We start from the raw sequence: 17851 nt of genomic DNA, 5'->3' as shown, positions 1-17851 counted from the left end.
AAATACTAGTTATGCTCTTTCTTGTCTATTGTTTACTAACACCACAATTTATCACCCTTCTTTGGGGAGCACACACCAACAACACATCTCTCTTTTTCGTCTGCCATTCTGTACTACACTCAACAGACTGTAAGTTTGTGCAGCAGGTACAGTGGAACCATGTCCAACACAAACGCAATTAACCCAAACCAAAGCTTCATTTCACCTATCTATACATTCCTCTTCTGTCCCTAGACTCACCTCACCCCTCCCCACTCACTCATTCTTTTACAATGTCTTAACTGCCATGCAGCACCTCTACTAGCACCAGGACTGTAATTTCCCTTATTTGTGCTTTTATGAACAAATTGTTACTCTTAGCTTCTTGCTACTTCTAAACAGACATCACAATCTTAGAGCTACTCTAAGAATCCCTCTTTCACCCACCCACATATAAGCCCCTTACACAACCCCGACCCCCACAATTCTCCTTGCTCTCTGCCTTTCCAACTTCAAAGCTTCACAATCTGCCACTTTTGCCGACACTGTCTACTTACACGTCTTGTCATCACCATATGCTCAAACAACAATTCCATTGCAACCTTCAGATCCTTCCACCCCGGACAATTAAAAATATATGCTCTTTCTGGCTCTATCCTAAAATTACTAAATCACACAAGCAACACAAACATGCCTCTTGCTTTTTTAGGTCGAAGCCTGCCAGGCAGCGCAGATGTCTGGTCTGCTAATGACATCTTTGGGACATTAAGAAGCCTTCCTTGGGAATGCCTTCCACCCATTGCTTACCATTGGCTTTGTGGTTTGTAACTCACATTCGCTCACTTTCTATTTGCTGGCTCTATTTGTTTTAGGCTGTCCAGCTTGAGTTCGTCCCTACCGTTGCCCAAACCCTATTTATTTTATTCTTCCACCAGTACTGGATTTTTGTAAACAGACCTTTACATCTTGTTCTTATATTGTCACATTTGATGTGCATTTAAAGACAGAGGTCAAACGTATGGCTTTTTCTTCCAGGGTTCTTGGTGTTTACTTTTCTTCATCTGATTTCAAAGTGAGATCATTTATGTAACAATCATGCTGGCTATTGGGGGTTTCTTGAGGAAGGCTGAACAATGTCATTTTTTTTCTAGCACACATCAAAATTTACTCAAAACCAATGCACTCTACACCACTGCACTCAACACCACTTTACTCAAAACCAATGCATTCTACTCCACGGCACTCTATGCCAACTACTCTGCATAACTGCACTCTATGCCACCTGCACTCTACAACACTCTACGCCACCCCACTGTACGCAACTCTATACCACTCTACTCTGCACCACTCTACTCCCCGTCACTGCACTCTAATCTGCAAGATTGCATTCTACATCACTATACGCTGTAGTGATTGACTCCAGGCTGGTTGTGACGTTTCAGGAGTATTTATTGTAGATCAATAGTACATCAGTAATACAGCAGTAATTCAGCCCCACCAGGAGCAGCCAGCCAGGCGCTCAGCCCTTCTCCAACTGTGTAATTCATACACCAACATTCTATGTTACATCATATCTAGAGGGTTGCACTGGTGGAGCAGTGGATGACATGAACAGCATAATAACCAAGATACTACATATCCTCCTTTCTTCCAGATAGAAAACAGGAAAGAGAAATATAGAATCAGATATAGAAGCTAGAAGAACAAAATAGAGAGGAGAGTACAAGAGAGAAACCAAGCAGAGGTAGAGAGAAAGAAAGCAACCAAAAATCTTAAAGAAACAGATAAACAAAATCTTATCCTGCTTTCTTTATATAAATGAGAGAAAGAAATAAAGAAAAGAAAGAGAAACCATCAATGAGTACTCTCTTTACACCAACTGGCCAGGTAAGTATGCAAGGCAGCAATACACATCAGGAGAAAAGAAGATGACAGAGAAGAAGAGAATTAACGTATACAACTCTTTCTTCTCCATAATATAATAAACCATTGAGTTAAAATATAGAAAAGTACTGGGCTACAGTGTAGAGAATGAAAAGGAAAACAGAGTTGAGAGAAAAACGCCCAGTCTAACGTGAACCAATGCACTATAGTTAATGGACAAGAACCAAACTATACACCCATGTGGGTAACAATATGTACGTGCTGAGGCAACCACAAGAAAGGTCTATACAATGCACTAAGTAGTGAAGGTGTAAGACCGTGAAATATACCTCAACTGGAGGTCTATTGATATGCACCAGAAAAAGAAAAAAAAACCAAAACACCTCGCGGAGAGGTCAAGAAATGTGCATGTATGTGCAGGACAACAGTCCGCCCAACGTGTGAAAATTGAGGTCAAATTGTGCACTGAAATAAAAGCGACGTACCTCGTAGAGGGGTCAACGTTGTGCACTAGATTAGCGGGAGAAGAACCCACGTGAAACACCCCGTGAAGAGGTAACAAACAATGTGCACTGTAACAAATGGGCAAAGAACCCATACACAAACCCTGAGACACCCTATGTAGAGTAAAATGTCAACGTAAGCTAGGACTGAAACCTAGACATTGTGCAGTGTGTGAATGTAAAGACCGTAGACAACCTATGTAGGGTAAAATGTAAACCTACACATTGTGCACTATGTGAAGGTTCAAAAAGCCGTACGACACACCCTATGTAGGGTAAAACATAAAATTGCTGTGCACTGTTGAGAAGTAAATACCCTTGAGGTCATTACTTGTGAACTGAACAGATGGGACTGTAACCCATGTGACACCCCGTGTGGAGGCAAAAATGTTGTGCACCACAGAGGTGGGAATGAAACCCAAATAACCCAAGTGCGAAAACAAAGGATAAAATGTTATGCACCATAGTGCACAAAATGGGTAACACCCCATAGACACCCTATGTAGGGTAAAAACAAGGACGTTCCTTGAGAAGGAAAATATAAAGTGTGGCATTATAAAATGTGTTGTAAAGGTTAATTATGCCCAATAGACTCTGCACAAATTAAAATAACATAACCTAACTGGTCTTGTAGTTGAGCATACATCAAAACACTAATACAGTACGTATACTCTAGGTAAACCAACCAAGACTGAGCAAGATGCGAAACGTACGCTGTGGACATGAAATTTCTAGTGTAACCGAACTGATGAGAATTAATGTCTCCAGGATGAGAAAGTGGTCGCTCCCATAGTTAGATACCTTATTCCTCCACAGGTCGTTAGTCGGATCCAGGAGATTTAAAAGAGGATCACCAAAAAGAAACAGTACCTGCAGAGCAATAAAAGAATCCGTTGTACCGTTGTCCTGAAGCACGAGGATAAGCAGCAGGGATTCCATCAAGATTACAGAGAAAGAAGGGGGCTCCGAAGTGTAGGTGCTGGATTCAAACATAAGACGGAGGCACGTTCCTGAATCTGAGCCGGATGGCTCACGGTACACTAGTGCTTCCCAAGATATCTCCAACAGAGGAGGAGCACGCGTCACAGGAGGACCATGACAGACATCGCAGGACCGCAAAAGAAACAAGAGAGAGCGTGCTGATAGAGGCTTGCGCTAAAGTTTTAAAAATGTACATGGCGGTTGAAAATTCCAGCGTTGCAAAACAACCTCAATAAATCTACCTTAAACTACAAGAGTACAAGGGAGAAGAAAGCGGAGGTAGAAAAAAAGAAAGCAACCTCGTCGCCATAAAATTGTAGTGATTGACTCCAGGCTGGTTGTGACGTTTCAGGAGTATTTATTGTAGATCAATAGTACATCAGTTATACAGCAGTAATTCAGCCCCACCAGGAGCAGCCAGCCAGACGCTCAGCCCTTCTCCAACTACGTAATTCATACACCAACATTCTATGTTACATCATATCTAGAGGGTTCCACTGGTGGAGCAGTGGATGACATGAACAGCATAATAACCAAGATACTACATACGCTAAACCACTCTACACCATTGCGCTCTGTCCCTGCACACCACTCTGTTCTACTCTGCACCACTGTTCTCTATACCATGCCTCCCTGCACCACTCTACCGTGTGCCACTCTACTCTACAAGACTGCACACTCCACCACTGAACACAACACTACTTTGCACTCTACGCCACTGCATGCTATGCCACAGCGCTCTAAGTCACTGCATTCTACCCCACTATGTTCTACTCTGCACTACTGCACTCTACTCCATTGCACTCTATACCACTGCATTCTACGCTATTCTACTCTACACCTCTGCACTTTACCCTGCTCCACTCCATTCTCCATGCCACTTGACTCTTCTCTGAAAAAATCCATCTACTTTGAACCATTGCCTGCTTTGGGACCACTGCCTGCTCTCAAAAAAATGTTTTTGCATACATTCACAAAGGGGAAGGGGTCTACAACTGGCTTACCAGCTACTTGAAGTAGGTGGTAAACTGCAATTGTTTTACGACCGAATTTGGGTAGCAGAACAATCATACAACCCCTTACAACTCGTATTAAGAACGGACGCCCTTGGCACACCCCTTCCTAATAGCAACTTGCAAACCCAATTTTGCAAGTCGGTAATAGGTTACTGACTTGCAAAATCGGTTTGTACATGCTACAACCCTTTTTAGCGGTCGCCAACGGCACGATTTACGTTTGCAACAGCTAAAAACGGTTGTACACCAGGTCCCAAAGGTCTGCGAAAGAGGCTTGTCATGTTGGGCTCAAAGTTTACCTAAAATGCAGGACTTTCAGAATGAGAATTAGCTAACAGGCACTGGAAGGCTGCTTATGCGGCGGAGGAACTGCAAGGCATGAAACAGACTCCGTAAACATCCTGAACTAATATTAGTCTGTGTGCGGTTTACCGGTCCTTGTTTTAAAAGGTTTGACTCTTTAAGGTAGCATCCAATGCCCCTCACCAAAGCATGGTCCATTTCTCATCTATAACCTCCTCTCTAAAAGGAATGCATATTCTTGCTGCTCGCTCAGAGTTAATAAAAGTGAATTATTGGCAGAGCGCAATATATTTTGTAGATTTTCCAATTTAAAACACCGTAGTGGCCTCTTAGTAAAATCGCAACATAAGTCAAAACATTTCAATTGAATTATGAGCAACTCTCTACGAAAGTCACTGGAGAAAGCACATGTCACATATTGAATACAGAAATAGACAATTGCGGCCAGAACAATGAAGCAATGCTGATGGAAGGCGAGAGCGCTCTTTGCCTGGGACAGGCCCGGTGAGTCCTGGAGGTCTCGTCCACTGAGGACAAAGGTCTCCTTTGTACCCATAAAGGAAGGCACGGTGCGCGCACACGCCTCGGTACTCACAAGAGGAAGCACTCGTGAAAAACTGGGGTTTTGCTGTCGTGAACCGTCTTGGTCTTCTGCCTGCAGCGCCGGTCTGTCTCGGGAACCAAAGACATCTTGGGAGAGAAAGGAGAAATCATTTAGAACTGTTCCCATCACATTTGTCGAGCACCGGGCACGCGGAGTCTGCTTATAAACCCGATCATCCCCTGCAATCACCGTGCGCCGCTCAGCCTGATCCCTCCGCACAATTTAATTCCTTTATAAAGAACACTCCTGTTATGACATTTCTGGAGTCCCTCTTGAGTTATATTAAAATGCATCTATTTAATCAACGACGCATCAATGGCACACGAATGGACAAATAAAAAATAAGTCATGTGAATAATAATTAATAAACCAGAAAAAGTAAGATTTTCACCACAAGAAAGATTTTCATTCACACTCAAATGAAATAAAACCTGAATCGCTCACCCATGCAGGTAAAAGCTACACATAGCAGAGTGTGTGGGTAGAAGGGAGCTGCCTTTGGGTTCAAGCCTACCAGGGAAGGGTTTTCATGTGGAGTGTGATAACCACCGAGGTGTGGGATGCAGCGCATTAAAGTGTGACTAGTACTGGTGTGGGACAGATTAACGTGGAAATTGTAATAAAGACACAAATATAGAGGCAGCAACTCAACACCAGCCTGGCCAGATGGGCAGCAGGATGCTCAGGGTGTACACACACCCACAAAGAGGGTTGATCGGAGAGCAGGATGCTCAGGGTGTACATAAACCCACAAAGAGGGTTGATCAGAGAAGGTGCAGTAATCCAAATGCCAAAACGCACCACGCAGATATGGTGTTAAATGACTAAAAGGAAGAAAAGAAAGCAATAACAAAAATCGGTGCCCTGCTCAATAGCCAATAATTTTTTTCTTTTTTAAGAGCAAGGATACTTCCTAGAGCTGAACTAACACATCCCATGGCAGAGGAAGGAAGGTTTTCTTGGTTCCGCAATGGGTTCATTGCGAGCTCAGATCTACTTCTGGTCCACACTTACCCAATTAATAACTTGCAGAGTTGCATTGGCTAAAATGATTATGCTACAGCAACTTCTACTGTTTTTGTAACCTCCCCCTTATAATTCAGAGGAAAATCTTTAGAGAACTAGACATGATAGGAAATTTCATCTGGGGACCCAGCAGAAGACCGATAGTACCCAACAAACTGAAACAGCCAACTGAGAAGAGAGACCTTGGGTGCCCCCAACTTTGAGAGCCATTATTTAGCAGCGGGTCGCATTCTGGCTACCTGGGCATCAAATAGCCAAAAATGGATACACTCTTGTAGTATGCTCTCTTCACCTTCGGAGCATATAATGAAGTCACAGGAACTGTTTATTCAGTAAAAGTAGAATTTATTTTCAGAGGAAAGAACCCACGACATATCCCAACAAGATCCAGTCTTCATCTGTCTTTCCACAGAGATTCTAGATCCCCATTAACATTCTACCTACTGCTTACCTAGATACATTCCATAAAGAAACACAACACATTTACTAATACAATATAATCTACTTACTACACACCCTCCCCTTTATACATAAACAGAAATTTAAATAATTCACAAACATTACAGATGATACATAAAAGAAATAAAACAACAAAAATAAAATAACTCAAGTCATGACATAATCACGAAAGCGAAAAGGTGCAGAACGTAATCTTGAACCACCAATATTTCTTCCACTACCCTCACCTTCTCCCCTTTCAGATATTACACGAGGAGAAACTGGACATGGAACAATCTCTCTAGAATCACCCTGACACAAATCAGAACGAGAATGAAAGGAGGGACCTGAACGTGTACCAATATTGTCACAAACACCAAACCAATCCTGATTTTAAATATCTGTGACAACAGGAGTATTCTTACTTTCCAAAATGATAGCTGCTTGTTTATCAGTGATTTTTATAAGTGCATTCTTATTCCACCAACCTCTATCTTGCAGCATAGCAGACCCCCGAGAAACAGCAACCACTTGAACAGGAGATGAAAACTTTGAGTGACCTTTAGAAACTTTAATGGGTTTCCGAATCAAAACCCAATCACCAACAAACAAAGGTTTCTCAACAACATGAAACCTTTTGTCATAGTTTCGTTTGTAACTACTTTGTTTTTTCATCACACAATCTCTAATTTTACTCAAATCAAGAGGAACTTGAGATTGTTTTTCAAGCAACCATGAAGGATTAAGTTTGGAAGTTGGTATTCTGCCCCTTAATAATGTGAAAGGTGAAACACCAGTGGTAGTGTGTGGAGTAGTATTGTAATTCCAAATTCTCTGAAATAAGAAAGAAGGAATATTTAACCCATTGCTGACTGCAGTTTGTACTGCATCTTTCAACACTCTGTTGGCACGCTCAACCAACCCATTTGTAGAGGGACTATATAAAGGAGCAAGAGTGTGTTTGACATCTAACTTTTTTAGAAACAATTCAAAATCATGACTAATAAAATGAGATCCATTGTCAGTTACAATATCATCAGGTGTACCTTCAGTGTAAAACAAATGTTGCAAAAATAAAATAGCAGTGTCAGAATCTGCATTTTTGACAATAGAAAAATAAATCCACTTAGAAAAGTAATCAACGGCTACAATAAGATATTTCTTTTCTGAATTGAAAACCGAAAACGGACCAGAATAATCCAAGCCAATTTTCTTCCATGCTGCAGAGGGCCATTCAACAGGACATAACGGAGAATTAGATGACTTCCAATGTTTGTCAGAGCACAAACACTGAGCACACTGATTCACATGAGTTTTTACTTGATTGTCAATGCCAGGCCACCAATATGACATTTTGATTTTGTTAACTGTAGCCGTAGAACCAGGATGTCCCTCATGAGCAAGCAAAATAATTTTATCCCTGATACCTCTAGGAGGAACAAATTTATCTTGTCGCATTAAAATATCATTACAACAAGATAACTCTGAGGCAACCTGTGCAAAATTCTTCTCCTCTAATGATAAACTCCGATCCAGTGGCCAACCCTTAACAAGAAACTTTTTGACATTTTGCAAACAATCATCTTGTTGGAAGCATTGCACCCAGTCATCATGCGTGATCTTGTGAGTTTGTATGACATCCTCTACCGAGAACACACACTCAAACTCATCATCCGCATGAAAAGTTTCTTGAGTATGAGGAAGCGGAATACGCGAAAGGCAATCCGCACGAACATTTTTGCCACCAGGAAGATATTTAATGTCAAAGTTAAACTCTTGGAGTCTAGCTAACAACCTGACTAGACGAGAAGATGCCTTATTGGAAGAACTATCCGCAAGCATATACATCAAAGGTTTATGATCAGTGTAGAGCTGAAATCGAGTCCCCCAAATATATGTGCGAAATTTTTCTACAGACCAAGAACACGCTAAAGCTTCTCGCTCTATGGTACTATAATTGATCTCAGCACTAGTTAGAGTACGAGAAGCAAAGGCTATTGTACACTCTTGACCATTGATTATCTGACTCAACACAGCCCCTAAACCTTTCGCACTGGCATCAACCGTAATTATGCTTTGAACACCATAAGTAAATGGCTTAATTGCAGGAGCACAGACTATTAATTGCTTAACTGATTTAAATGCCTCCTCAACCTCCACAGACCACTCAAACTTAGCATGTTTTTTTAACAAGTTGCGAAGAGGTTGTACCACCAGAGCATACCCCTGAACAAAGCGAGCATAGTACTCACTCAACCCAAGGAATGCCCTTAGTGAGTCCTTATCTAGTGGGGCTGGTGCATTTTTGATAGCATCCAGTAAAGAATTCTTTGGTTTAATACCTTCCTTAGATAAATTGTGACCTAAATAGTCTACATCTTGTGTCAAGAATTTACATTTGTCGATATTCACTGTCATACCATTATCTTGTAATTTACATAAAACTTCTTCAAGACGAGTGTAATGCTGTTCCAACGTTTCAGAATGTACCAAGATATCATCCTGAAAGGCTTGAATGCCATCACAATTATCAAACATTTTATCCATTAACCTCTGGAATATACTGGCAGCAGACGCTAAACCAAAAGGAAGTCGCTTGTACATAAAAACACCAAATGGTGTAACAAACGTAGTCAAAGGTTGAGACTTAACAGAAAGTGGAATCTGATGATACGCCGAGCGTAAGTCGATGGTGGAAAAGAACTTGCTGCGACCTAATTTGGCAAGCATGTCATGAATCTTGGGTAACGGGTGGGCATCTACAACAATATTGCGATTCAGCATCCTCAAATCCGCACATAGACGAATATCGCCAGAGGGTTTACGAGCTACCACTGCAGCAGAAACCCACTCTGATGATTCTACGGGACAAATGATATTTTGTGCACACAATTGATCTAAGTGTTTTTTTAGATCATCCCTTACAGAGAGTGGAACGGGACGAACTTTCTGAACAACAGGGAAAACGTTCTCTTTAAGTTTGATGGTATGTTCAAAATTCTTAACCAACCCAATTTCATTGCTGAACACCAATTTATATTTGTTAAACAATTTGTCCAGAACAGGGTCATGTGAATTATCACCATTGACTAATAGAACTGGAAAGTCACCCAGAACCACAGGTTCCGGATGACCCGGTTTCAAGAAAATACCCAAACTGGCCTGGTCACGCCAACCCAAAATGTCTCTGCCATCCAAAGCCACGTAAATTTTAGTTTTGATCACCCTACCTTTAAAATTAATAGTGTCATTGAAATACCCTCTCATTACTATGTCATACTCCCCGAAGGCTTTTGGATTAACATCAGTAGGTAACAGTTCTATGTTTGTCCATAGCCTGTAAAATGTTTTTTCATCTAAAATCGTAATGGGCGAACCTGAATCAGCCATTACTTCCATTTCAACTTGACCAATTAACACAGCACTATTAGGCCCTTTAATCTTATTCCCTTCAAGAGAATTAATATGAATTGATAATGAAGACACATTTAACGCATCACATATTTCGTCCTCATTGTAAATATTGTTCATCTTACTTTTGTCTTTTGGCAACCTACACATAGTAAAGAAATGACCAATTCTTTTACAATTATTGCACCTTTTTCCTTGAGCCGGACATTTTGGATTGTTACCAACATGAAACTTGGAACCACACCTGTAACAAAAAATGTTATTTTTACGTTCAAATACTTTTGTGTTCTTTAAACGATTTGCAACCACATTGACTTCTATTTGTTTACTCTGATCCATATCAACATTCATGACCTTAGGGTTACAAGAAGCGTTAGAAGTCTCTGCTAAAATCTTGGATGATGTGACAGAACATTCAATACTCTTAGCAATAGTAACCACTTCATCTAAAGTAGGATTTTTGCAAGTTAATATGCGTTCCTGTATTTTTTTGTTGTAACAATTAAAAACAAGTTGGTCTCGAAGCGCTGTCTCTAAATAGGACCCAAATTCACACTTTGTAGCCAACACCCTCAAAGTAGCTAAATAATCTTCAATGGATTCTTCCGCAGACTGTTTTTGTTTGAAAAAAACATGTCTTTCAATCATTATTGAGGGCTCATCTTTATATTGTTTACCCAAACGAGCTAAAGCTTCTGAGTAAACATTCCAAGAATCGTCAGCTGAAGGATTCGTGACAGTAGGAAGACTATCAAACACTTGTTGACCAGCATCTCCAAGATGATTAAATAATATTGCTCTTTTCCTAGATGGAGAATATTCAAGTGCATCAATGGCTTCCAAATAGTTAGTAAAAACTCTTAACCACTTTGGCCAAGGAATGGGTGGCTTGCCCACAATCTTTAAAAAACACGGAGGAGCCACAATACTTTCATTAGATCTTGCCATAGTGCAGAATTCAAAACACAGAAAGAAGAAAACAAAACTTGAAGACAAAAACACACCTGAGAGTTAATCCGTTTTGTGGCCAATGCTGATAGTGATGACAAGAAAGATAATCAATTTTAAAAAAAAACGAGAAAAAACGATGTTTTGATGAAATACACAAACCGAATAACGTGGCCGTAATGATTTGCAAGGCAAGCGATCCCAACCTTACAAAATGGCCGCCGAAACGTGATGATGCAATCGCGCATAGACGTCACTTCTTTGTTGCCACTTCCGATTGAGCTGTCAGCAGTTGAAATACGAGCGCGGACCTCCAAGAGAATCAACGCGCTGTTTGAATGATGCTGAGGCGTAACGGGTAAGACATCCAGCAAAACCAATCAAAATAGATATTGTCGATGTACTCACAGCCTCGCATGCGAATTTTAAGCAGGATATCAGCGTCGGTGGGTTTTTCCTTTCCAGCTGTGACAAACTGCCACTTTTCCAAAGTTCAAAACAGATCAAAATCTTACGAATTTACACAGATCCCATCCAGTGCGTCGCCAAAATATGTAGTATGCTCTCTTCACCTTCGGAGCATATAATGAAGTCACAGGAACTGTTTATTCAGTAAAAGTAGAATTTATTTTCAGAGGAAAGAACCCACGACATATCCCAACAAGATCCAGTCTTCATCTGCCTTTCCACAGAGATTCTAGATCCCCATTAACATTCTACCTACTGCTTACCTAGATACATTCCATAAAGAAACACAACACATTTACTAATACAATATAATCTACTTACTACAACTCTGGCCCAAACGCATATAGGACACTTACTTGCCATCAGATTTCCGGGGGGCGCAAATCTCAGAGGGTCTCCCTCGCCTGGTAGGTACAACTTTAGGGTGCTCGAAATGTTGCCTGAATAATATCCGAGCAGTCCAGCCTCACACCGAAACAATGAGACTTAAGGAACTTCTCTGCCGGGTGGGAGCACTTCCTACCGGTGACTTAGCACACTGCGAGGAAGTGGTCACTGCACAAGTTGGGGTCCTTTACAGTGACTGTGCTTTACACACTTTCTGATGCTTGTGTACGAGTATGATCTAGGTAGGGCTAGGGCAGGATCCTTGAGTTCTCTGTGAGGAATCTTAGCGTGGAGACACTCTGTTTCGAGTAACCAGGCGTTTTACAAACCCCTAATATAACATAACATGTTTAACGCTGTTTAACATCAATGTCTCCCCGTTAGCCAAACTGATCAGGGACCACGGCTTCTCACTTGTATTATATGCAAATCCTCATATCCATCTCATCAATAACAGATCCAATTGCACACAGATTCCATAGATGTCTTGGTCATATCATGACCTAGATGCACAAACATTTTCTTAAACTAAACACCAATAAGACGGAGGTCATGGAATTTTGCAACGGACCTTCAATCTGGATCCAGTCTTGGTGGCCTGTAGAATCAGGGCCCTGCTCAGTTCCTGCCACCAAAGTTAGGAACCTAGGAATCATGTATGATGCCCAACTTAACCTCTCAGGACAAATAAATCAACTGACCTTTGCCCGTTACCGCCTTCTAAAAAAACTTTGAAAATTTTGCCTTTTCTACCTATGGAGCTAAATAAAACTAGTGGTAGCCCTCATTCTCCCTCGCCTGGACTACTGTAACGCACTGTATTTGGGCATAAACAAACATCAGTTGTCCAACTTCAGTCCCTGCAGAACCGTCGCTGCGCGCACCCTTCTCAACATTCCAAAATTCGGTCACATCTCAGATGTCATCTGAAACTTACACTGGTCCCCAGTTGAGCAGCGAATCAAGTGAAGGCTCTTTGCCTTGTCCATAAAGCCATGCACGGAGGGGCACCTAACGACTTCCAAAAGCTTTTCCAATGGCATGCACCATGTCGGGCGTTAAGTTCGGCTAACTAAGCTTTGCTCTCAGTGCCCAGAGTTAGAGGAACCAGGTGGGGAGGCAGATGCCGCTATTCTCTGGCATCGAGGCTCTGGAATGAACTCCCTTTGAACATCAGGCTACTTTCCTCTAGACCTCAGTTCAGGAGACTGATTAAAACCTGGCTCTTCCCTCGCAATTAATTACCAGACCCTCCTGACCTTCCGTACCTTCTCGCCCTATCAGCGCCAAGACGCCTCGGCATTCGTGCACTTTATAAGTTCTTACTTTACTTTTACATGAGCTACAAACAGCCATTTTTGTTTATTCTGCAAGGTCATAAGTGCAACCATAGGGGCACTGGTCAGTATAACAATTAAAAAAACTACATTGCATGTCTTACTGAATTGGCCAAATGTTTTGACGTTAAAATCATTTTGTATGCAGATAAGCAGCTGATCATTTCTATAGCAGGGTACCTGCTTGCACTGCCTTTAGTATTTGTCTATCTGAAGTGGCGTCGTGGATGAGCAAAAAGTATTTACATTTAAAAAAATTACAATCTGCTCTTCGGGAAACTGTCCTTTGCCTGGTCCACCTCTTGGTGGCAGCCAGGGCAAGTAACGGCTCCTGAACCATCTCACAGCCAGAAAATGTGACTTCTACTCGACTTTTGGTTCAACACCGATTTTCATTTTGACAAATCTCTCGAGCCATAGCATCCTGTTTTAGGGCTCTCAGAACCATAAGGAAAGTTCTGCTACAGCTCCAAGAATCCAGCAGAAAAATAGTACATTCTCTTACAACTTCAAGCTTGAGCATGGCACTCTCAGTATCTTGGCCTCACTAAAATCATAGGCGAGACCTATTTGCTATGCCAATGCTTGTTTAACATTTAAATGTTTTTTGCTCATCATTCTTGGTGTATGAGGGTAGATTGGAGAATTATTTTTTTGCCAAAACAGATTAACACTGCTACATAGAATGCCACACAACTTGTCATTCAATAATTTTTCCAGACTTAACATGTAGGCGATATCAAAGCTGAATAATGGTAAGGTTTTAAATGGAATGTAATGCTGATATTTAGCCTACTCTTAAATACTTGGCATTTTAGCTGATAAGAGAACAGAGATGCAGAGAATTATCCCGCATCTCACAATTTTGTAAACTAGTAAATAAATGAATACAAGCATTAAAAATGCACTAGGTCTCGCCTTTTATTAAGTTAAAGCCATTTGCTTTGCTATACAATACCATTAGCAAAGCAAATGGCTTTAACTTAATCAAAGGCGAGACCTATTGCATTTTCAATGCTTGTTAAGTTTATTGTACTGTATTTGACTGCTATGTTTTTGATGCAGGATAGATAGAGAAGCTTAATCGGAGCATCTGGTCCTTATATAGAATTAGTCCTCATATAAACATTTTCACAACCTGAGAATTTCCCAAAAAAGAGCGCTCTTGACCCAGCCCAACCATGGAATCCAGAATGCACACATTCATCCCATGGACACTGCTTCAATACTATTTGATGGATCGCTAGCGGCATCTTTTCTAATTGAAAAAATCTACTCCAGTTTACTATCGGCTAAAGCTGTTCTAATGACATATCGGCTAGTACGTAAGGCTGGAAAGACGAATTTTAAGTATGGTGGGCGGACGTAACTGTAGTCAACACTATTGATGCTAGAAACGGAAACACGTTTTTTGCCATCTTGGATGCTGGCGGCTGCTTCAGGAACGATAGTTCCCTCCTACTCTTTGCCAGATGCCAAGATTGCGGAATCAACGAAGAACCTATAACTTTCACCTGGAGAGGTATCAGCTGACGCTCCCGAGGCGACAACAGAGCCTCTGCCAAGCGCTGCTCTCTTCCCTACCACTGAGGAACCCGTCAGTGAGACTAAGATGAAAAGTAAGGCTGTTCGCGGTGATGATCGCGCAGGCACGGCAGTGAAGGGAGTTCTACTTCCTAGTTCACTAAAGGAAAGGCGGGGCTTAGTTTTTAGATTGGCAGCATCTGTAGCCAATTAGAGTGGATGCTAATGTAATTAAACTAGTTGATGGGTAATGCAGAAGAACGAAATGTACCAAGAAGCGTGAAAATAGATGAAAGACACAATATAAGTGAGACGCACCGCGAGTATTAAAGGACTGGAACGATTTTTGGAAATACTTTATTACTATTAAGCATTCCGACAAGTATTTATTAACGAAGAGAGGTCGATAGGCTAATATGAACTACTGAGATATAGGGCATGAAGCTGCGATTGGTGCTCAAAACGATATGGCAACAAGTAGAATTGTTTTATAGAACCAAAAGGCGAAAGGACAAGTAGTAATTACCCACAGGTCCAAGAATTACTGAATAGATACCTTAGAATCGGATAATGACTGGGCACAATGGCCAGACTTAAAATAATAAATAGTCAGGTTGTACATAACTAGAATAATGTCCGGACAGATGATTAAAACGATATATCTGCCACCCTAAATTTCACTTAAATAGAGGAATGACTGACGACCTTACATTCAAGCTAAACGTGTCTAAAAAGATTCCCTCAAAAAATAAATGACCGAGCAGATTATAATGACTTTCATGAAATAAATGTACAGGTTACATAGGGTTGGAAAATGAATTGCTAACATGCACAGACGTAGAAGATTGACAAGATATATTGCAAACTACTTAGAGTGACTAAGCACATTGCATAGAGGTGAATACATGTAGACAATCCGTAGGAATAAGGAACATGGAGAGATGTGATCAGAAGGAGAAGGTTGGTTATGTAGACATATGAATTATTTGAAATTATAAATAGAAATGGGACCATGGACAAATAGCACAAACGCCGATACATTATTGGTTGATGTATGTAGACAGGTTAATTACCAGAAGGGCAATGTCGACCTACACAAATAATGAAATATTGGCTAAGAAGAACTGAGCATCTGAAAACTGTCTGTGCTAGTTACATAGAAGTATGATATTTGGTAGACAGGTCATATAGCAGTCTATTAGAGAGAGAGCTTACAAATTGAAAAGTAAATAGGCAGATAACATAGAAGTAACCCTGATGCCACGAAGAGCCTAGCAATGGAATCACAGGTACGGTGCATTTCATCTGGAAGGGCTGAAAAATGTCAGTGTCTACCGAGTTGAAGAAAAGGAAGGAGACTCATGAATGATATAAAATGTTATGTCGTGGATCCCATCCTAATTTTCTAAATGCTAGTTAAGATGAGCATCGCGGCACCGGCGCTTTACTTTTAACATTAAAAGTAAAGCGCGGGTGCCACGATTATAGTAAAAGTAAAGAAATAGATGTTTTTTTCTATTTCCCTACTTTTGCTATAATCGCGGCACCCGTGCTTTACTTTTAATGTTCAAAGTAAAGCGCGGGTGCCGCGATTATAGCAAAAGTTAAGAAATAAATGTTTTTTTCTATTTCTTTACTCTTGCGAAAGTGAAAGTGATCGCGAGGGTCAAAAGCAGACCTATGGCGGCCGGCTGCGCACGTGCACGCTCACGTGCATGCAAGCGCTAGGCCAGCCAGTAGCACTTTGAAAACTCACCTACTAAATGTCTCGCAGAGCAGCGCATGCGTGCTTACTTAGCGAGACCTAAAAATAGCTAAGGCTTCAAAACGCGGCTGCCTGTCTGGTAGTTAATCGGACACTGTGTAAACAGATATCCTCTGAAAAACCTTCACTGGCTTTCCGTCTAGAAAAGATGTCCGTTTAAAGCTAAATACCAGTTCTGTTGGACTCTTAATCACAGTTATGATCTAAAAACTCTGTTCAGACTCCATTCTACATCAAAACTTCTTAGATCGTCTAATACCAGACATGTCTATTCCCCACTAGCAGGTATTCTCCAATTGGGAGCCACCCTTTCTCTTTTCTAGTGACCAGATTTTGGAACTACCTCCCTCTGACCTTTGCACTCTCACAGAAGAACAGATATTATGAAAATAGTTAAAACCCTGTCTCTTTCAGCCCTAATCCTTTTTGGTCTTTTTTCTAGGTACAGCGAGTACGCAACAGCGCCAGGATGCCCTTGCTGAGTGTAAGTGCACTCTAAGTTCCCATCATTCAGTCATTCATTCAACAGGACATACCAAGCTCTCATGCAGTATTACAGGCACTACATGCAATGGAATGCCAGGAGGTTTGTCACCTGGCTACCCAGAGCATTCCTGGAGCATATTGGCATTTCCTTAGACCCGCTTAGGGGAAAAAGAAAGGAAGAGATGGGCTAGTCCTTTAACAACAAGGAACGGTAGCGGAGATGACCTATTCGCACAAACTATCTTAGAATGTCTACTTTAAATATAAACAATGTAAAATCCAGCACATTGCTATTCTAACATGGCTTAAAATTAGACAGATTTGCCCTCTTCAAAATGGCCACACTTCAAAAACCTACTTGCAGGGTTTAGATCAGCAGTCTCCAAACTTTTCTATAAAAAAATGTTACTGAAAATCATTCAGAGCTTCTATTATTATTAGTGTTATAATAGTGACCACATCAGCTAAGATTACATTAGTAGCCACCATATACAAGATTAATCAGGGGTTCATATCTCCTGAGGCGGAAAGCCGGGAGACGCTCATTTGAGACTGTGTGTTGTGTGCTTTTAACTCACCTGCTGCTATTTGTTTTTGATGCACTTCGAGGGCTCCGTGTAGCGGATCAAGCGCTCACGGGACGCCCTTCCTGCCGGCTGGCCACGCCCACCTTTCAGGCCACGCCCCCTTTCCGCCCTTTTTAAGCGCCAGCGCTCGAGCGCCCACTGGGTTCATATCTCCTGAGGCGGAAAGCCGGGAGACGCTCATTTGAGACTGTGTGTTGTGTGCTT

General features: G+C 41.3%; 1 protein-coding gene across 4 annotated transcripts in view; it reads right to left on the bottom strand.

Annotated features, from left to right (window-relative positions):
* The window catches only part of RGS3 (regulator of G protein signaling 3), an 834919-nt gene that overhangs the window by 581737 nt on the left and 235331 nt on the right, over positions 1–17851 (bottom strand). For all 4 annotated transcript variants that reach the window (XM_085609985.1, XM_085609988.1, XM_085609990.1 and 1 more), the window contains one exon: positions 5262–5356. In XM_085609985.1, the coding sequence (XP_085466111.1) occupies positions 5262–5356 (95 nt within the window). The remainder of the gene's footprint in view (positions 1–5261; positions 5357–17851) is intronic.

The sequence above is a fragment of the Triturus cristatus genome, chromosome 1_2, assembly GCF_964204655.1.
Source record: "Triturus cristatus chromosome 1_2, aTriCri1.1, whole genome shotgun sequence".
Classification (NCBI taxonomy): Eukaryota; Metazoa; Chordata; class Amphibia; order Caudata; family Salamandridae; genus Triturus; species Triturus cristatus.
This window is presented reverse-complemented; position numbering and strand designations above follow the sequence as displayed.